At 40.6% G+C, this 23,204-nt stretch overlaps 1 protein-coding gene across 1 annotated transcript in view; it reads right to left on the minus strand.

Annotated features, from left to right (window-relative positions):
• LOC126484237 (dipeptidase 1-like) overlaps nucleotides 1–23,204 on the minus strand; it is a 210,082-nt gene that overhangs the window by 97,677 nt on the left and 89,201 nt on the right. Inside the window, exons 4-5 of the mRNA XM_050107651.1 lie at nucleotides 10,412–10,544; nucleotides 3,333–3,483 (exon numbers count right to left, since the gene is read on the minus strand). Coding sequence (XP_049963608.1) covers nucleotides 3,333–3,483; nucleotides 10,412–10,544 — 284 coding nt within the window. The remainder of the gene's footprint in view (nucleotides 1–3,332; nucleotides 3,484–10,411; nucleotides 10,545–23,204) is intronic.

The following is a 23,204-nucleotide window of genomic DNA, read 5'->3' on the forward strand; positions in this document are numbered from 1 at the left end:
CTGCAGACCTGTGCCAAGCACCATTTGTCAGCCAATACATGTGGCATGTAGAAATCCAGCTTCTGAGTATGGAACCTCTTCTCACTCCTTCAGCCTGTATGAAAACAGCATGCACCACTTTTTGTCCTATTAAAAATAATGGTTCACTGTTAAACTTAAAAGATTTATAAAATTCTCAGTTTGATTTGCAAAATACGGTTAGATTTAATATAAAAAACTTATTATGCAGATTAAATGCTTTAAGAATCTACACACACTTGCTAAAACAGTTAAATCCTACAACTAAAACACTTAAAATTTGTAAAAGTATATTTAATAGTTTTTAAGGCCTATTTTGAAGGCTTATTTGTAGTTTCTCGTCACCTACAATGCTGTTAACTGTGCTAATATGTATGTGTAATACTTTAAAGCTGTTCCAAAAGTTATCAGTGGAAGAAAATCAACACAAATCATTATTTTTTGTCAGTATACAGAACACAAGCAGTCCACACTGGCTACTTCTGTCATTTAATGTACAACTTTGCATTCCTTGTCCATGATGACAGTCTTTTGTTATGAGTTTACAGAAGGTAATGTATGAATAAATCAATTAACAGGAGATAAAACATAATGTAATGCGATTTTACCAAATATGGTTTTACCAAATGTTATTAAATGAATTAATATTTCATAGACATAATGTTATAATTTCTCAAAGATACTGTCCACATTTGTGTGTCAATGGTAATTTATGATCCTCAGTTTCAATAATTACTGGTAAAAGCAAAGGTAAATGAAAAGCATTACATATATATTTGTGGTTTGATATCTATATTCTTAAAATTTTAGAGCTGTAGTGTGTAACTTCTTAAGGTTCTTATTAAAGTATTTGCTTTGAAATATGTAATGAGTTTAAATATGCATTAACCTTCTTGACATTTCATGATTTATTTTTGAAATTATTCTGAAATGTGATTCTGAATAAGTAGGACATTTATTAGAACTATCTGAATTTACTTACACAAAATGTCATATTAAATTCAAATATATCTTCATACAGATAACTATATTCTGCATTATTATTTTTTAAATAATATATTGTATTGAACTTCCAACATACAGTAATCTTATCAAATGACAAGATACTCCATTAAAATTTCTAGACTGGTATTCATAATAACTCATGATATTTTTAACTTTATGTATAGAATATTATGATTTAAATGCATATATAAATAGTTTACGATTTATAGGGAATCAGAATCTGAAAAAGTGTGAAATTAAATACTCCAAAAAGATTTTCTGTGTTTTTCTGTCTTTATAATTAGTTCTATAGTTGAAAAGAATTTATTTAGTCATATTTAGAACACAAGTATTCGCTTGTTATGTAGATTAATATTCCAGGCTACACTAATTGGGATGAAACTAGGAACCCAAGGTGAGGTAAACATAAAGCAACTTAAATGAGTATGATCGCCATAGGAATACTGCTAAACGTGACTTATTACAACTAAAGGTGCTTTAACCAATTATGTCTAATACACAAAGTGGGCAGCATCAGGTTTGGAGGCAAGTTTATACTTGCTGTAGGGAATGTGTGAGAAAACTCTTGAAAAAATTTTAATTGAAAGCTGATGAGCCATAATTTATTGCATAAGTACTGACTGTTAGAATGTCAGTGTCAGACAGTGGTGGGGAAATAGTTAAGTGTTCATTCTTGTGTTGTTCACAGCTTTACACAACAGTGTTCAACCACCCTTTTGTCATCATAGAAATTGGCCAGCCAGAGACACCAAGAATTTGATATAAGCTGATGATGACGAGTGTTAGATGTTATTAATCTGAAAGAATTGACTGTTACCATCACTGTACATTGCCCTTGTTTCATGTGCTATGTAATATCATGTGGTATGGCAGACAGCTTTATATATGCTGAATATGTATGAGCTGACCAATCACGTTTTAAGCACTCTCTCCATGTTTTAGAAAAAGCAATTGTAATATGCTCTCAAGAACTTTCATCAAGAGCACTTCAAGAGACCACTGCATACTTTATGTCTGAAGTTGGTTTAACTTTCTCAGTATCAAGAGACATGTATTGATTTGGTGAAAATCCAGAACTCCTTACTGTCAGAAAGCATATATGAGAAAAATACATCCGAAGGAGGAAGTGTCTGAGTTTGCTGTGGTAGATCTTTAAGTGCACATACATACTGGTTTGCAACTATGACTGCACAAGTCAGTAATTTACTGGCGTTGAGATTTCTGTGCGATAGATGTTCATTGCATTCCACGACTTAAGAACGTTTAAGTTGTATTTTAAACTTAGTCTTATTTAGCAGAAACGAGCATTTATTTTTTCTATTCGAACATATCCTTATCAGCTACAGCTTTCATCCGCAATAAGAATTATTCTACAGAGGTCAGGCACTACTTATTCACAATAACAGAGTCATGTGACGTAGTGATACATAATCTGACAGTCTGCAGTACATTATACACAAGCTTGTAAACTAAGTCATATATCTAAGTTCTTTTTTCTCTATATTACTCGATGGTTTGCTGTTAATATGTCTTCCACTGGTACAGTGACCTGTAAGCTCCATATTCAGTTTGTTTGGTCACAAGTTCTTTTTCTGCTGTATTCGTACATTTGCTGCTGTGGCGAGTATTTATTGCGATACTAAACTTTTATATGATGAAATTTTTAGTATGTTCATGGGCTTACCTCTTCAAAGACCAAGCTGAAGAATGGAACACCACTTGCGGAAGATCCCGATACAGCAGTGTTACAACAACTGGTGCTGCAAATGGTGATGATGAAAGTGATAGTGATGATTCTAGGGAGTGTCTAAAGCAGACCAAATTCTGTGCTCTGTGTGGATCTGAATGTGAGGTAACATGTGCCAGTGGTATGGGACATGTTCAGTATTGACAAGCTACTGAGTGGGTGATGATAATGGTGGTAGTGGTGACAATACGAGGTATCATCCAGAGCACGCAGCAGCGTGCAATAACTGGCACTCGTCGGGATATGTTACAAGTAGAGGTGAGCTCGCAGTGGCGCCACACGCTCTGCACAGAGCATCACAGCACGGACAGGCTGCTGAATGGATGATGATAATGGTGCATGTAGTGTGACAATACTAGGGATCGTCCAGAGCAGGCAGCAGCCTGCGATAACGCGCTTACCGGGGCATATCTGGAGGTGAGTGTGAAACAGTGCACCCCGTTGGCATAGAGCATCAAAGCACGGACGGGCTGCTGAATGGCTAATGACCGTGACGAAGGTAATGGTGGTGTCGCAAGAGGACATGGAGACTAGACAGCAGTGTGCAGCGGCCGGCACTCACCAGGGCGTGTTGCAGGTGGAGGTGAGTGTGAGGTAGCGCACGCCCACGGCGTACAGGGTGCGCAGCACAGAGAGGCTGCCACCCAGCGAGTGGCCCCCCTCCACGCCCACCAGGCTGCAGATGCGGCCCGCCTGGTGCGTCGATTCGATGTCTGGAACAGCAGGCGTGTGTGCACCAGTCTCTTCTGCAATCCACTTACGGTAGTCACCCAGTATACATTTGGGAACAGTACATGGTAGTGGACACCACACTCTTCCTCCCAATCACATTTCTTCTTTCTGGCAAGTTGCTATATATGCTTCGAAACACACTTCTAAACTGAGTCGGGACATTTTTCCAGTCCATATACATTCACTGAACAAAGAAAGAAAATGTTAAATGTTAAGACTTCATAGAGTCGTCCCATGTCCCATTAATGGAGGAGTGTTGTCCTATAGTCCGATGGTGCAAGGATACTGTCCCATTATAGGCAGCACGTGAGACTATTGTAAAGTAACACGTGTCTCGCAGTTCCCTGAACGACTACCGGTAGTGATGTCAAGAAACCCGATGACTCCTACACTGACACTTGAGCAGGCAATGATGTGTCTCCACGATACTAATCGGTCATTCAAGGTGGTGCAGATTTGCAACTTTTTGCAAACAGTGTTTGTGACAGTACTCATGAACAGTGGTTTCCCACTCCAAAGGCAGCAATCTTTTTTGTACTGTTAAAAATTGCTTACTGGCTGTTCAGTCTGCACTCTGCTAGTCTTCATTCAATGATATGAGATGAGATTGAGCGTTGTAGTAAGTTCAGTACGTGTTCTGAAACGTCAGGTAGAGATGTGAAGTGATTAAATGTAATTGTTACAGTACTAGGAAACTCTCCTTCGGTGTTGTCTGTGTTGAGAGACTAGAACCATGATAATGCTTCTGGATTCCATAACGCCCACAAAACGTAGTGGCTGATTCATCCAAACGCCCAAAAAACTTAGTTTTTGCACTGTTTGACCAATCAGCCTCGGACTTGCAACGTTGCACCGTGTAACCGCCGTCCAGTGCAGATACCGTGCTCTTGGACAAACACGCATCAATACCTGCGCCATTTTCAGTGCTCCCTACCCATCTGACTCGGCGCACACCCAGCGAGATATACAGGCAGAACCAAACTCTGTGCCCTTGGACACAACAGCGTGATTCCTTGCATGCTAGCAGCATGTTACAAAAACGGCCGTAACAAAAATTTGTCCAATGCACATTTTCGATACAAAATGGACGTCAGAGAAAGTCAACACTATAATCACGAGAACAGAAAGTATCTGCATTCACTACTCTGCAGCTGTGTTGCCATATAGTGGAGCGGGCAGAAAGTTCCATCAAAAAATTCAGTTCCAGATTTCGAGTCTTAGTGTCGTTGCAGTTTTGTTTTATCTAATTTCATGGATGCATGCATGATGAGATCTCGTTAAATATTGACTACCGCAGTTGTCATACAAAACACCTACAATTATTTAATAATAACAGAGAAACGACAATACAACAATTTTGGTTATTTCGTTTGTAGACGTATTTTGCCACTGAACATTTACTGTGTTCTATTTATCGCACCACACCCCTCCATGCTTTCTAGTGCGAACTCAGGCAAGCCAAGCAGACAACTCAACCTCACAGACGTATATTCACGACCTTTCCGCATACAATAAGAGGAACAAGGTTTACACTCCCTTCAGAATGGCAAAGCAGCAGGATTAGATGGGATTTATCCGGAACTACTAAAGAACTGCGGCCCGGCTACAAAACAATGGTTGGCATTGTTTTTTTAGTAGCATATTGGAATCAGGAAAGTTACCCGCGATATTCAAGAAGACCAAAATCATTGCTATCTTGAAGTCAGGAACAGATCCAAACTCGCCTCAAAGTTATCGACCAATAGCCTTGCTTTCTGCCACGTACAAGCTTTTGGAAAGGCTGCTATCGAATAGAATAGCACCAGCAATCGAAGAGGTAATTCCAGTTGAACAAGCGGGATTCCGCCCCAGTCGTGATTCGAGTGATCAAGTCCTTTCACTGATCACTTCTGTGGAAGCTGGTTTTGAGAAGAAGCTGAATAGCGTGTCTGTCTTCCTTGATCTCACGGCAGCTTACAACACCATTTGGAAGGAAGGTCTTTTATTAAAACTGATCAACGTGGTCCCCTGTGTGAAGTTATCAACTTTAATCGAAAACATGCAATGTAACAGACTAATCCAAGTTTACTCAGAAAACAGCAGAAGCCGATTCCGCAAATTGAGTAATGGTCTGCCACAAGGTTCGGTCCTCTCTGCAGCACTTTTCAATTTATACACTCATGATCTGCCTAATACACTCTCCCGCAAATTCATATATTCGGATGATATCAACCTCACTGTTCAACGCATATCTGCGAACTTATTCCATATGCTCGTACCTTCGTTAACAGCTTGCAATGGGGCACAGGGTCAAATGCTTTCTGGAAATCTAGAAATATGGAATCTGCCTTTTGCCCTTCGTCCACAATTTGCGGTATATCGTGTGAGAAAAGGGAAGCCGAGCTTCGCATGAACGATACCTTCTAAGACTATGCTGATTCGTGAACATAAGCTTCTCAGTCTGAAGAAAGGTTTTTATATCTGAGCTGTTTGCTTTTAAACCTTTCAGTTACTTCTCCACACCAGGGATGCTTGTTACAACGTCGTCGGCACGGGAGTCTGTCCGATGGGCAAATGACGGTATGTTTGTACGATTCTTCTACGAGATCAATTTGTTGAACGTGAAATTTAAAACTTCGGCATTCGTTTCGCTATCTTCAAGTGCCACATCAGACGTCAATAACAGACTGAATGGAAGCCTTAGCGCCGCTTAGCGATGTTACATACGACGAGAATTTCCTCGGGTTCTGTGCCAGACCTTTTGCTAGGGTGTGACTGTGGTGGTTTTTTATGCTTCGCACACAGACCTTTTCACAGACGCACAAATTTCTACTAACCTTCGTGTGTAGTAACTTGTGCGTTCGGTTTTGAGCCGAGAGTGCAGCAGTCTCTGTTTACTCGGCATCTTCCGAATTTCGTTATTAAACCATGGCTGGTCTTTTTCATCCTTCCTGTTCAGAAGACTGCCTAACACTTGAATCTATATTCTATGCTAGCAAATTTCTCTCTTTCAGAAACGCTTTTCTTACCATTGACAGTCTACTTCTATATACTCTCTGCTTCGACCATCATCAGTTATTTTTCTGCCAAAATAGTAAAACTACTATTTTAAGTGTCTCCTGTCCTGATCTGTTTTCCTCAGCGTCACCTGACTTAATTCTATCACATTCCATTATCTTCGTTTTGCTTTTGTTGATGTTCCTCTTATGTCCTCCTTTAAGACGCTGTCCATTCCGTTCAACTGCTCTTACAAATACTTTGCTGTCTCTCAAAGCATTACAGTGTCATCGGCAAACCTCAAAGTTTTTATTTCTTCTCCCTGGGCTTTAATTCCTAGTCCAAACTTTTATTTCCTTCGCTGCTTGCTCAGTACACAGATTGAATAGCATCGTGGATACGCTACAACCCTGTCTCACTTCCATCTCAACCACTGCTTCCCCCTTTTCGTGCCTCTCTACTCTTATAACTGCCATCTAGTTTCTATACAAATTCTAAATAGCCCTTCGGTCGCTGTATTTTACCCCTGCCACCTTTAGAATTCGAAAGAGAGTATCCGAGTCAACATTGTGAAGAGGTTTCTATAAGTGTACGAATGCTATCTATAAACGTAGGTTTGCCTTTCCTTAATGTATCTTCTATGAGAGGTCGTAAAATTAGTATTGCGTCCCGTGTTCCCACATTTCTTCGGAATCCAAACTGATCATCCCCGTGGTCAGCTTCTATTAGTTTTTCCACTCTTGCAGCAGAGACTTATTAAACTGATAGTTCGGGAATCTTCACATCTGTCAGCATCTGCTTTCTTTGGAATCAGTATTTCGTTTCATTAATGTTTATAGAATAAATTTCTTGTATGATTCATCACTTGAAACGGAAGTAATTATTGTAAGTGTTCTGTCCACCCATAACCATCTTGTAGAAGAAATTAGTAAAATGGTTCATTCAGACTATAGACAACGGCTAATGAAATTCGTCATAAGTAATTCATCACAGTTTGAAAAGAATATTGGTATGCACAGTTACAGCATTAGAGAAAACGACTGTCTTTGTTACATATTGGTAAACCTGTCAATACGCAGCCGTAAAAATGTTTGATATTTTATCAATAACATGATATGTTTGACACGTGGTAAAGCAAGTTTTAAAAGTGCCCTTAAGTTATTCATTCTGGACAGTTCTTAATGCAAAGCACAATTTTCCATTATATGTGGCAAACTGAATAGCTGGAGAACCGTAAATTTAAATTTAGAACAAGTTCCTTGAGTATTATCACAGAATAATATATTTATTCTTACTTAATTAAGGCCTGTATGCTACTCAGTGGCCAGCATAGTCTACAGTTCACAGTAACGAAGCTCGTGCAAGGGAACGTGTAACAAGCACAAGTATTCGAAGAGAGTTCTTTCGTAATATGCATCAAGTACAGTTTCAAAGGAAGTATATATTGTGATGCAACGATCTATAAATGCAATGAAGAAAGACTGAGTGGCCAAAGGTCGCAGACAGGGCTCTCCCATTTGGAGAGTGGCGCGTGTGGCGCACAGACGGCGCCGCCACGGGCTCCGCGTGTGAGCAGCCCGCCACTGGCGGGTGTGCAGTCAGCACGGGCTCACCCGCACGGCTGATGGCAAATCGCAGATTGTACGGCAAGTCGGGTTAACGAGGCCGACAGTGTCTATGACGCATTTCCAGGACCGCAGAGACAAGCGTGGTGCACCACACGGCACCGCACTCACAAGGCATGTGACAGCGATATGCACACGGACAAATAGTGGCTGCTCCACGGGGCTGATAGTTGGGGCTAGACGCAAACAACATTCCATTGCGGAAATCGTTAGGGAGTTCAATAGGACGAGGTCCACAATGTCAAGAGTATTCCGAGAATACCAACTTCGCCACGGAAACGCAGTGGCCGACGGCTTTCACGTAACAAGCGAGGGCGGCGGCGTTTGCATAGGTTGTCAGTGCTAACAGAGAAGAAACACTGCGTGTAGTAACCGCAGAAATGAATGTCGGACGCACGGCAAACGTATCGTTAAGACAGTGTGGCGAAATGTGGCGTTGGTGGGATACAGCAGCAGACGACTGCTTCGCTGACGGCACGACGTCGCCCGCAGCGCCTCCCCCGGGCCCGTGACCGTACCGCTTGGACCCTGGACAGCTGGAAGAGCGTCGCCTGGCTTTCACATAGATTTCTGGTAGTCCGGTTCTGGTGTGGCGCTGACACCGCGAAGCCAAGCATGCACGTTGTCAACATGGCACTGTGCGAGCTGGTGGTGGTTCCATAAAGGTGTGCGCTGTGTTTACGTGGAATGGGCCGAGTCCTCTGTTGTTTCAAGCTGCACGTGAGTAAGTAGCGACGAGTACGTCGGAGTGTTTCCAGGGCCAAGTAAATAAAACAATTTAAAGAAATCGATACTGCACGGCCTTACTGAAGCGGGGACGCACGAGAAAGCAACCAAAATTGCGTAAAAAATTTAATTGCAATTTCATTTATTACATGGTATTGAAATTTCAGTTCCTCAATATCACACTCCAATTCCTTTCCCAAGTGAGATAAAAATAATAATTAACAAAAGCTTGCACGGGGCTACGCCCCACTATGTTCTGTATTTCCTCGTGTTGTTTATTGCTGCGGTGTTTTCTTCCAGTTTTATGCAGTCACATTGAGGGAAATAAAAGTGTGGTTAGCGGACTCATATCTTCTACAAAAGTGTATGCACGAAAAAACTCAAAATCCTGATGAAATTCTAACTCTCCGGCTGGCAAGCCGTGCCCCAGGACACCACTTGTTTCGACAACTACTGATAAAGTTGCACTGTATGATGCTTGTTTAGTTTTTAATTGTGCTAATCTTGGTAGACTACAGACCCTACAGAGGCTAGGATTTGCTCCAGCAGCTTTCACACTGTCGATCCTGAAGGAAATCGATAACAGCAGAATCGATGCAGCTGACATTATTGTTACTCAATTTGGAAGTCAGATTAACCTAAGAGATTAGACTGTTTAAAGATGAAGAGGAGTATTCGTATGGTTTGCACTAGTTCACCCACATACGGTAAAGCCTAATATAAACACTGTTAGTCCGCAGCTCGTGGTGGTGCGGTAGCGTTCTCGCTTCCCACGCCCGGGTGTGCGGGTTCGATTCCCAGCGGGGTCAGGGATTTTCTCTGCCTGGTGATGACTGGGTGTTGTGTGATGTCATTAGGTTAGTTAGGTTTAAGTAGTTCTAAGTTCTAGGGGACTGATGACCATAGATGTTAAGTCCCATAGTGCTCAGAGCCATTTGAACCAGAAACACTGTCAAATCATTGATTCACATTGCCCGTACATTTTAGCAGCGTTTTCCTAACAATCCAATGACATTGTAGTACTTAAATTTGGCATGCAATTACCCAATACTACAATGAAACATGTTGTGCAACTTGAATAGTAAGACATTTACGTAAGAGAAGAGCACTAAGATTGGGTATAATGTCTCACTGAAATTTGGAATGCTGTAAAAATCTAGCAAAAGAGGATTCAGTATTCTGTCCGACAGACATTTGTAATAATGGTGTAGCAAACTTGAAACAAAAATACAATTAATTTCGTTGTGACAGCTTTTCGTAAAAGGGACATCTGTACTCACTTTGTTGAAAAATTTCAGTTGTTTATAATTAAAAACGCATAACTTGAGTACACATGATTACGTCTGTGTGTATCCATATAAGATTCCTTAACAACCGTGCTAAATTAGCTTATATTTCCTTGAAACCATTGGACTTGAAAAGGTTTTTTTCTTTTTTTTCCAAAGTACTGCAACTTGGTGTCCGGCTCCCCTTGTGGAAACCAGTGTGTGTGTGAACTAGAGCACAGCAGCGCGGGACGGGCGCCCCGCAGTGGCGCAGCGCGCAGCACTTACGCTCTGCCCTGTGCGGCCCGCTTCCTCACCTGCGGCGGAGGTGCAGAAGGCGAGCGGCGGCGCGTGGCGGGCCGTCAGCCGGCGCACCACGTCCACCTGCTCCAGTGTCAGCTGCACCGCGTCCCGGTACTGCGACTCGCACGGCACGTACGCCGCCCAGAACTGCAACCGCAACACCGCCCTGCTCCAGCTAGCGTTGCCGCAGACGTCGCTACTGAAATCTGGACACAATCCACTGGAATCCGGGCGTAAGATGGAGGTGAGGAGAGACTTCAACCGCCTGGAAAAATTAACCCGTGTGTCACTGCTGAGCACAATACTTGTACACTGATCAGCCAATTGCGCCTGGTCGCGTTGTGGGCACGTGGCGTGATAACAAAAGTACCTAAGCGTAGCAGACACGCACGGGGGATCACCCCAGCGAAGACACGGACTGCAAAAGGGGAAATCCGTCGAGATAAGCGATTTTGACAAAGGGCCGATCATTATTATTACGTAAAGCCCGTGAACGACTATCTCGAAAACGACGAATCTGGTCGAATGTTCGCGTGCTACTCTCGTGAGCATCTACAGAAAGAGGTAGAAGGACAGTGAAAAGGACACTCGGACGTCCAAGACTCTTCGCGGAACGTGGGATTCGGAGGCTTGTCTGCTCTGTAAAGTAGGAGAGACGCTGGTCTGTGGCATCTCTGCCGAAAGAGCACAATGCTGGTGCACGCACAAGTGTTTCGCAGCACGTTGTTCGTCGTACATTGTTGAACACGGTGCTCCGCAGCAGATCATACCTACACGTGTTCACATGTTGGCCAAACGGCGCCGTCAATTACGATTGTAGTGCGCATCAGACGATCGATGGAAATGTGTCGCCTTTTTTATTTGAATCGCATTTTTGCCATCCTAGGTCGATAGTCGTCTCCACAAAGGCCGGCTTGAGGTGAAAGGCGAGTCGAAACGTGCAGCGGGCCTCGGGCCTCGGACGCAGGCTGGTGGGAACACTGTTATCCTCTGGGAGACATTCTCCTGTGCTTGCATGGGACCTTGTCCTACTAATCGAAAACGCTCTGAGAGCTGTGAAACGCCTGCATGCCTTCGTGCTTGACGTCTTCCCCGACGACCATGTCATCTTTCAGCAGTATAATTAATACCTGATGAGAACATTTCGTAAGATACTAATAGCAGTTTCATAGCACATTTTCTAGGTCAATGGTTAGTTCAGAGCAGTATTCAGAATTTTTTTAAAAAATTTTAGCTTCTATACCCAGATGACAACATTTTCCTTGATCTTGTTGTAAAATTATTATATTCTCAATAACAACTTCCACTTCAATCACAGATAGGTTACTACTTTCAGTTTTATTCATTTACTGTGTAAACAAATTCTTGATGGACAAACCAAAAGTGATGATCAGGTCCCATAGTCCGGGGAGCGTAGGGGACGGGAGACCCGCACCGCCGTACTAGGCAAGCTCCTAGCGGAGGCCATTGCCTTCCTCCGACCGTAGTGGGGATGAATGATGATGATGCAGACGACACAACAACACCCAGTCATCTCGAGGTAGGAAAAAATCGCGCCGGGAATCGAACTCGGGACCTCGCGCGTGTGAAGCGAGAATCCTACCGCAAGACCACAAGCTGCGGACACGTGAAGATAAAGCCCAGCTTAAAGGAGCGTAGAAAACATCTGCGGAGATATTTGCGCAAGTGGAAAAGTAGTTAAAGAGTTTCACCGCAATTACCTCGATAGTAACAGATAAAACGTTTGCAGCAGTTGAAACTGTTATGTAAAATGTCTACCGGACGGCTCAATGCTTCCAGGTTCTTCGCAAGTTTCATTTTAAACGACTCAGTGTGTTGCTTTACCTTCTACGGTTCACCCCACGAAATTGATGTTACAGTTTATAAAATAAATAAAATAAAATAAAATAAAATAAAATAAAATAAAATATTAATTATTTTTATCTGTATGATTGGCTCTCCTATGAGTCGTCAGGTTTTGATTATTCGGTATCAGACGCTTGACAATGGCTTTTTCGTAAAGGCAATGTTACTCGTAGTTGACCGTGAAATAAAACTGAAATAATCGGACTTCGTAATTAAATCGTTTCCAAAGACTGCTGCGGTAGGTGCGGACTCATAAACTAAATCTCAATATTACAATAATTTGCCAGCCATGCCAAAACGTCGTACAGAGGTGATTGTCTACTAAACAAAAAAATTACACAGTTAGTTAAATCAGATATATTCAATGAATAAGCCTACAGTTCACAATCCTACTTACTTTTATAAATATAAATTCTTTACAGAATCGAGTGCCTAGTATGGTTGCAACTCGCAGTAATTTTCTATATCATGAAATATGGCGGTGTGCCAGACAATAAACTAAAATACGTGCTTCTCGCACCACTTCAACGAGAGCTCTCCTTTCTTAATCAAACATACGAGTAACGTAAATGTACTTTTGTTTTATCAGCGACACAGCGCTGCAGTTATGTGCCACAGGCTTTATTTATTTGTCACTGATTATTTATTTAATTAATATCTCGCGTTTCCGAGGAAACTCACGCTCGGCCTGCAAATGTGCCTTTATATTGCCCCCTGAATTGCGAGGCAAAAGGACACACCTGCAGGCGAGCAATTCACCTAAAGGCACAAGAAAATCTAAGTTATCTACAACTATTTACATGACTTACATTATACTGTATATTATATACAAAATTTGAATGACGCGCGTGCGCCGAAAAGTTCTTATGTTGGCAGATAGAGTGCGCGCATGCGCAGAAGCGTCTGTGTAACTACGGCACTGCCGTTATTTCGTAAATTTAGATCACGCGGCACAGTATTGCAGTTCATATTGTTCGTGTGCGCGCGCATTTCTTAGTCGTTGCACAAAGAAAATACTACATTCTATGACAGGTAACTTAGTTTTAAAATTACAATATTTGTTATAATACAATACAACTTTAGATTGTTGAATGTTCTTAGTTACATAGCATTGCAATGAAATGCTTCAACGAAAAATGTTCTGTTGTTTCAGGTGCGTTGACCTATACACATGGTGTCGTTATCACAGTTCATATTCATCTGCTGCACAATAATTTTTTACAGGTTAGTATCGTCGTGGTAAAGTTTTTTGATCACAGTAACATCGTTGTATAACAACGTGATTAATACATAAGCGTGTCCATTTCCTATTTCCATTATAGTCGTTGTGATGCAGTTCGTTGTGACAAAAAGCATTGTTTATTACAGATCAGACGTGACCCGTCGAGTAATTGGTCCACGTGCAGTTCGTTTTTTTTTTTTTTTACATTCCGTGGAAGCTTGGTTGCAGAACCTCGGACGGCACATAGCTGGCGTCGATCCTTGGACAGTCCAGGTAAGAGTGTCCGTCACATTTCGAGAACATTTCATTCCCTGAAGTTCCAACCAAAACTCTTCCACCCGTCGTGTTGTTTTCTGGACAGGCACTTTGTGTCCATTTAATCCAGTTAACATCTTGAAGTTGGGTACTGTAGTAATGTCACTAGACGATGCACGAATTATGCACTTCACATATTTTCAGTTTTTTGCTGAATATAGCTCACCTAAATGTTCGTTAATGTCCGTGAACAGAGGTTCACTATGCAATGTCTTTTTGGCACTCGTTTTGTTCAAATTTTTACATGATACATCAGTTAAAAAAATAAGTAATTATACATACACACGTCACATATTTTCTTAGCATAAACATAATACAGTTGCACATAAACATGTTTACATCATCATTACATAGCTATAGGTTATTACATTGTGTCACATTTGATTACATGAATTGCATCCTCTTTAGCGGTTTTGCTGGGATATTATCGATGTTTTTTGTGATGTCATCTGAAATTAAGATAGGTTAGACACAACATTCATTACATCAGTAGGCAAGACCAGGCGTTTTCGCTACTCAATAAATATTCAAAATAGTAAGAGAGAGAAAATGTTCGATTCCTCGCGTTTTGTGCGTGTGTGTAGAGTGTCTGTGTGGCCTTGACTACTGATAGATGCTTTTCGTGTTGAGAGATGTGCGTCTAATCTATTTCTCAAAGTAAAAGATCGCTTCACAGATGACGTCTGTCAGTTCGTCAGGTGTCATACCAGGTCAGTGGTACCTACAGTCACAAATGTTCCGTGAAAAATTTATATATCATTCACTGCTACGTAATCATAAATTTTACTTTAATATTCAGTCTTCTCGGTGGAGCCGCGGCGTTGAAAGAAAAGTTCTTCTGTCTTCAACTGCGTCACTGGAACGCTGAAATGAAAATTTCTATACTACTTATAATCTATGTTGTAATTTGTTTTAGTTCTTGCCACACAGCAGGTCGTTGAGATAACGGTACGTTATATGTCTTATGGTAGAAGATCTTGTGAGGCTTAACTTCAATCTTGTACACATACGTGTTGATAACACCTAATCGTCTGGTAAAAACTTGTAAATATTTGGATAACACTTCCTGTAGTTTTATACGTTCATGTACACTGAGAGCTGTAGCTTCACTTATCTTATGATCAAGCAATGTTTTCAAGTCCATTAGCTCTGTGTCAGATGAGTGTGTTTGCATGTCTTGAATGTCTTTGTCAAGTACTAACTGAACCTTGTACCCTGTACAGTGTTTGTCATGCTTTAGAGTTCTCCTGTCCAAATCAATAATAATTACACTGCCTTTATCATTTAAAATACATTTACCTTTGGAGAAGTCTATAATGCAGTCCTTCTCGCTCATAATATCTATTCCTAATATGCAATTAGTCACAAGGTTTTGTACAACCAGGAATGGCCATTGTACGGTTCCATTACCTATTTTAACGTTTACAAAAACTTGCTTCGTAACCCTACATGACTTATTACCTAGTGCAGTAGTTATTTTACAGTTTTGGGCAGGAAACTCAGGCACAGGTTCCAATTCACACATCTTTTTATAAAAAATTAAAAGATAAAACGCTCACAGCTGCACCTGTATCTAGGATAATAGTAGTTGGAATCCCACCTACTACACCAGTAGTGGATGCTAAAACAATTTCATTTGTGTTTAAACGACATTGTGTACTGTCTTGTAAAAGTTCATCTGATATATTGTTATTGTGGTTGTATCTTATAAATAAAACAGGTAGTTTTTGTTTAGAATTACTCGGCATATCATTATTCTGTTGTTCAAGTGTGGTGTCAAATAACTGATTAACATTGAAGCCGCCCCCCAAGGATTCTTCAGCCACGACCTGGGGCAGAGTAGTGACTGTTTCTAGTTTGTTGGATTAGCATTTGTACTAGGTACTGACACAGATTGAGGTTGTGCATCAGGTGTCATTTCTATTATATTCACATTCGGATATTGCCTATTATGATCTCCAAACTTTTGCGGTTGTTGTTGCTGTTGCGCATTATAACTTACCTGTCGGTCGTAAGGTATGCTCCAATTTTGACCTGGTGGCTGCTGTGGTAAAGCAGAGTTTGAATGAAAGTACTGATCGTTACGAGTCCAACCTTGATGCTGTCTTGGCTCGTAGTTATTATTATTTCTATTTCTGTTTGTGTTTTTGTTATTACCTTTGTATCCGTTGTTACCGTTGTAGTTATTACCGCGGTGCCTTTTGTATGGATTGCCGCATGAAATGTTATTACTGTTGTAACTATTGTTCGTATTGGAATACGCGTGTTGATTTTGATTTCCGTACTGAGACGGCATGTGAGTTTGCTGTTTTTGTTGTACCGCGTATCCAACTGTGGGCGCGCCAGAATTGTGTTGGCAAGCCTGCATGTTTTGCATACCACTAGTGTAAACATTGTGGCTGCTGTTTTGCCGCGCGAAGCGCTGATCTTCAAGTAACATGTCAACCGAATCTAAAGCTGTTAAAAAATAATCTGAATCGTCATCTGGGATATGCAGAAGTTTTTCCTTAATGTTGAAAGGCAATTTGGCCTTCAACGCTCGGAGTATATCACGTGTTGCGACTGGTTCGTCTAAAAAATGTCCCATGTTCAAGTATTTTTCAAAATATCTGCGTAAGTTACCATTTTTACTGTTAAAAGTTTCAGGTTCTAAGATTTGTCTTCTGAGTCGCTCCTGGACGGATTGCGACCAGAATTTGTTCAGAAAAGCACGCTCAAACTCACTGTACGTGGTACATACGTCAGCTTGACTGTATGCCCAGACAGCTGCATCGCCTTGGATGTAACCGACAATATATGAAATCTTTTTCCGGTCACTCCAAGTGCGTGGAAATGCGTTACTAAAAGATTTGAGAAAAATCACCGGATGAATGGTTCGTTTTTCTGGGATAAAAATCTGAAATTGCCTGTGTTTCATTAAGCTTTCTTCTTCCTTTGCATTATGATATGGATTTGTACCACTGTAATTACTGCAATGCTCAGCTGGCGAGTAATTACGATAATGTTGCTGTGGTTTACCATGATAATACCTTGTGTTTGTGTTTGCACGTTGTGGTATGTGTTGTTGTCGTGGTGTGTTTTGTTCTTGTGTGTATGTTGTGTGCGGTATGTGTGCGTCATACTCGAATGTATATTGATTTCTGAACTGTACATTTTGACTGATATTTTCGTTACATTCAGACTGTGGTTGATCGGTGAATTGTCTCATGGGTGCAGTGACGGATTGTACTGCGTCACTAATCAGCTGTTTGTTATTAGTGATGTATTCCGCTACGGAGTCGTGCACAATTGTTGGTAAATTTTCACGTATGCATCTATCAAAATGTTTGTCTTTGTTCTCTACCCAATCATGAAATTCTTTATTTATATTTTGAAAATGAGCTGTGGCATCAGATTGTAAGATGTCAGTCAGGTGTTGTTCAACATCGTCAAATTTATTCTGCACGTCAGTAATTCGTTTTTCAAGGTTGTCGTGTACTGAAGGATATGTTTGAATTTGTTCAGTAAGAGCTTCACACGTGACATTAAGGTTTTTTAATTGTGTCTGTAAAAGTGCTACGTCATTTGTAGTCTTTTCTTGTCTCGTATTACGCTTGGAAAATTTCGTACTGAGTTCAGTCATCTGTTTGGTCAGTGTGGCGTCTATAAGTTCCACACGCTTACATAAAGTGTCATTAGCTGTCTTGAGTGCTATGAGATCAGATTTGATTCCGTCATTTTGTGTCTTTAACTGTTCATTTTGCATCTGTAAGGTTGCCATGTTTTCGGCGTTTTGCTTCATTAGCATTTGTAACATGTCGGCAATGTTTACCGTTTGCAAGGTCTCTGCCCCCGCCGCGTCATTAGACGTGACGTCATGCATTAACATGGTCTCTGATTGAGACTTTGAAATTTTTGTGGTGGAAGGCCTATTGTCAAAATTTTCGTCAACACTCGCGTCAATGTTTGATGAATCGTCACTACCGGTTGCTGTCGTAAAGTCATTTTCTAACATTTGTCTCTCGTCCGAGTCGGATTGCGTCTGAATAGTACGTCTTTGCTGTTCCATTTTTGCGTATTGTTTTCTAGTTATTACCATGCCACACGTGATATATGTTTCAAGAAAATATTTGACACTGATTTTAAAATAAAATACAGTTGAGTATGAATCGGTCGTAGCAACAATGGCTGTCTGTTAATTTAAAAATATAAACTGAATTTGAGATTATTGGTAATGGCTGCTGGCCATGTTACATGATATCGTACAGAAGTCGGCCATATTGTACACTCGTGTATTGGTATTGTTGCATACGTTATTGTTTAAGGAAAAATACTGAGAATGGAATTTATCACTGAAACTGTTATGCGGAAAAGAAACACTACAGAATTTTACTGAAAAGCTAATACACTGAATTATACGTCTGGTCAAGCCTGCTAATGCAAAGATGCTGCGTCTTACCTTATTTTGCTGGAAGCTTCTTTGCGTCTTCCCGCAAAATTTTATAATTGGCAAATATCTTCTGATTTTTTTATTTCTCATATAGTCAAGTCCAGGACCAGAAGGTTGATTTTTCACATGAAACAAAGAGAACAATGTAACAAATGACAAAATAACAAGTCCGACACGCAGTCGCCAATATAAAATAAATAAAATAAAATAAAATAAAATAAAATATTAATTATTTTTATCTGTATGATTGGCTCTCCTATGAGTCGTCAGGTTTTGATTATTCGGTATCAGACGCTTGACAATGGCTTTTTCGTAAAGGCAATGTTACTCGTAGTTGACCGTGAAATAAAACTGAAATAATCGGACTTCGTAATTAAATCGTTTCCAAAGACTGCTGCGGTAGGTGCGGACTCATAAACTAAATCTCAATATTACAATAATTTGCCAGCCATGCCAAAACGTCGTACAGAGGTGATTGTCTACTAAACAAAAAAATTACACAGTTAGTTAAATCAGATATATTCAATGAATAAGCCTACAGTTCACAATCCTACTTTTATAAATATAAATTCTTTACAGAATCGAGTGCCTAGTATGGTTGCAACTCGCAGTAATTTTCTATATCATGAAATATGGCGGTGTGCCAGACAATAAACTAAAATACGTGCTTCTCGCACCACTTCAACGAGAGCTCTCCTTTCTTAATCAAACATACGAGTAACGTAAATGTACTTTTGTTTTATCAGCGACACAGCGCTGCAGTTATGTGCCATAGGCTTTATTTATTTGTCACTGATTATTTATTTAATTAATATCTCGCGTTTCCGAGGAAACTCACACTCGGCATGCAAATGTGCCTTTATAAGTTGTCGCCGTAATGTGCTGCACAAATTTTTAAGTTAATCATAAGATCTGTCAGCGCAGAACTGCTGAAGTTCGATATAGTCTACGATGTTTCATTTTGTTCAGAAGTAAGTTTAATTAGTTTATTTTTATCTCTTCTCCTGCATAAAAGTACTGAACAAATGTGAGAAATAATGAAAATAAATGCTCCAAAACAGTACGATAACCTATGTTCTACAAGACAGGCCTGTTTCGGCTTACTGCCACAGTCAAGTGACGTGTAGTGGGAATTGATGACGATATGCATCTGTAGGAAATCTTTTGTGTCACGTCTTGGTAAGTACATTACTTGTAAACAACGTGTTGCATCGTACTATATAACTATCAAAATATCTGACGAAAACGTATTTTTACGTCTCGTGTGTACGAAAAGTAATATACTTACCAAGACATCACTTGATAATGGCAATAAGCCGAAACAGGTCTGTCGCGTAAAATATTTGAAAAATACATTACCTTAGTGCAGCTAGATTTGGAACATTAATTTTCATTGCGTTTTATACTGACGAAGTAATTTCAATATCGTGTGATTACCGCCATTACTTTATAGGCCTTAAAAAGAAGTTGTTTTGCAAGTCCAAAGTGCAAATGAAAACAGAACGAGGAGCATGAATATGTCCGATTGTCGTTGTGTGTCTTGAGATAATTTGCTTTTTGCTATAACAGGATTGCGAGGAGCGAGCAAATGTTTGATTATTGCTGTGGCTTTTATTCTTGCGACCCTTTGCTTTCTAGCAATCACAGAATAGGGACACATAACGAAGCTTCGTCGTGCTCTCATGCGGCTTAAATCAATGGTGATAGCAAATGAGCATTTTCTCTGTTGTAACTGGTTTTAGAATAAAGAAGTTGTGAGTTTTGCACTGCATGCCTCTTCTTGAGTTGTTGCTGTTGTATTTTTTTTCTCCTCTCTTGGGTCTCCTTATGACGGCTTACATCAGTTTTCCCAACACGCTCAAATGGAAAATAATACAAACGAAGTTTGCAGAATCCTTCCACGTCTGTGTTGGCTCTTTTTATCAAAGGTCATATTTCTCTGTATCGGTCACTGAAAGAGCGCTTACGTTCCGCTTTTTTGCATCTCAAAACGATGAGAGCTCGCGCACTGCAGGAACACACACAGGGACTGCAACAACCAACGAATTTATGGAACCCAAGTTACGTAACAACACGAACAAGTGAATCGTTGTTGCGCAGCGTCGCCATCTGTTATGAAATGAACTAGACTAGACATAGTACGAGAGTAGGTCGCTGGTGGTTGCTTGTGCGTTACATATTAACATACTGAACCACTAGAATATAAATCTTCGGTTCTCTTGCTTGAAAATCGGAACATATAGCGTCCCAGTTCAGCCTTTCTGGGACACCGGGACAAAGAGTGAAACCTCGCGACATTCTCGATTAATGTGGACGTACGGCAGTCGTTGCGCTAGCCGTTCACGCAGGGAGCAGCTCACACAGAACGGTGGGGCGGCGAGTGAGGGGCGTGGCGGCGACGTGACGTGGCGTGACGCGAGCAGAGGCGCTGCCGAGGCAGGCCCAGCACGGCGTCTTCATCCGGCGAGTATATTCATCCACTGGGTCTTCTGTAACTCATAAATGGTAGGCAAATACTGGGTACATCCTTTACGGTTGAAGAAAGCAAGAAGTATGGCGCAATCGACGTAATGAAAGAACTGAGCGTATGTCCCGAAGGTTTCCAGTGTTTTTACAGAATGTCTCGGAAGTGTCTGTACATTGCGTTACACAAAGTGAAGGTCGGCATTCAGGAAAAAACAACGAAACTGGAATGTTTTGATCTTTTTGCACAAGATTTTAGTTTGAACGTAAGCCTAAACATCGTTGATTTTTGTATGTCCATCGTTTTGACTGAAGGCCATGGGGATCCCGGCCGTTCACTGTTGTAAGAAAATGAAGCGCCTGCAGCCGTCTTTATGATCTTATTTATTGTGTAGCTACCAGTATCGGCGCTTCAGTGCGCTGCCTCCAGGCTTTAGTTGATGCAGAAGGGGTTCTCACAATGAATATACACGCTGCATCAGTGGCCAGCACAAATGGTTTACGCAGACTAGGAATGTTCATCATTGTGCTGTGGTGGAGTAACGGTTAGCACTTCAGTCTCGTAAGCAAAGAGAACCAGGGTGGAGTCCCGGCCGCAGCACAAATTTTAATTCATTTCTTCTCCTTCGATCTTTATCGTAGATAAAGAAGAGATGCCTCACGGGAAAATTTAAGTATAAGATCTGTTTGTGAGAGATTTTTAAAATATTATGACACTTTTCCGAAATCTGACCATCCATAAATATTTAACTGCTCTATCCGACAAATTCCTCATAACAGTTCATAATTTCCTACCATGTGATGGAGATTTTTCGCTTATAGAGAGGAATAAAGTATCCTTTAATCCATAAAACTGGATTCCCGTCATTGCCGACGCCAGAGACAACGGGTTCCTTCTCAGGAAGATGGAACTAGAGGACTTCAGGGATTTTAGAGCACGATACCATGGCCTGCACAGAGATTCATTCAAAATAACTGAGCATGTCTGGATACACATTTTATCTGACAACCGTACTGCACTAAAGGGAAGGAAAAGTCATAACGTACAGCAACAATGGATTTCTCAGAACATTGCAAAAAAGCGGAGAGGTTCTGGGAAAAGAAATCGAGATAACATTACAATTTCCTCTATCTTGAGTGATAAAATTCTGCCAGTAAAAAGTGCGAAGACGGAAGACTATTTGACTTGTGACATTGTATACTGGCCGAAAAACGAAATTTCTGCGAGCAAGTACAAGTGAACAAATGATTTTTACGCCTGTTTGACAAAACGCCTAACTTGGAGGACAGAAAAGTTAAACTAACAGTACATGTTTAGCGTAACTGCAACAAGAATAGCCTTAAATTTTTCCGGATCTTATGCCGCGGCTATTGCACATTGTATTGCAGTGAACACTACGTGTTTTGACCTCCGTTATTGTACTTTCTGGCCGGCCGAGGTGGCCGAGCGGTTCTAGGTGCTACCAGTCTGGAACCGCGCGACCGTTTCGATCGCAGGTTCGAATCCTGCCTCGAGCATGGATGTGTGTGATGTCCTTAGGTTAGTTAGGTTTAAGTAGTTCTAAGTTCTAGGGGACTGATGACGTCAGAAGTTAAATCCCATAGTGCTCAGAGCTATCTGAACCTTTTTTTTTTTTTTTTGTATTTTCTCAAAATAAGGTTCTTATTTCTGCAATACAAACACAAAAAACAGAATGTTTCAGGTGCACAACTGCACAAATTCAACGTTGTTCGTGAAGGAAAATAAAAATGATTTTCTATTTCTCGAAAACAAATTAAAGTGTGTAATAACTAGAGACTGGATTATATACATCATAAAAACCTTAAAATATGCGCGCAAATAGGCATGAAAACTGCTTAAAAATGCATTAAAAGTGTCGAAACACGCAAGATCAAACAATAAAAAAATGGTAGTTACTGAGTGCATTATATCTCAAAGCCGAACCTGTGCACATCAATTACGAGGAAGAGCTCCGGCCACGCGAAAAACCGGTACATTTAGGACGCTGATATCTTCTGAATACGTTCTGGTAGAGGTTAGGAAGAGGGTGCTTCGGGGGTTACTTTCTAAATATTTGCAAAATGGGGGCGCATACCGTTTTTCAAGAATTGTTGCTTCTTTGCCATTGTCGTCGGTAACAAGGGGATGCGAAACAATCGATATGTACAGCACAAACTTCGAGATATATTGCGCGCAGCTCAAAAACTCCGTAACATTTTGTTTAAAAAACAACATACAATTGTGATATTTTTGAACAGCATTAAATTTTAATTAATGCTATTGGACCAAAGCCAAATTTAAAATTTATTTTACATTTTTCTATTTTTGTAAACAAACGACCGAGTACTGTTCCAAATGTTCGGTAGTAAAATTGTGTCTTCGATCATTCAAAACATTTTTGTAAGCAGAAAAGGACCGTTCTACATCAACCAAGATAAATGGGCAGTATTTGAATTTGTTTATGGTAAAACTTATCCGCCCCTTTAATAAAACTATCAAATTGGCACAAGG

The sequence above is a fragment of the Schistocerca serialis genome, chromosome 6 (assembly GCF_023864345.2).
Source record: "Schistocerca serialis cubense isolate TAMUIC-IGC-003099 chromosome 6, iqSchSeri2.2, whole genome shotgun sequence".
Lineage (NCBI taxonomy): Eukaryota > Metazoa > Arthropoda > Insecta > Orthoptera > Acrididae > Schistocerca > Schistocerca serialis.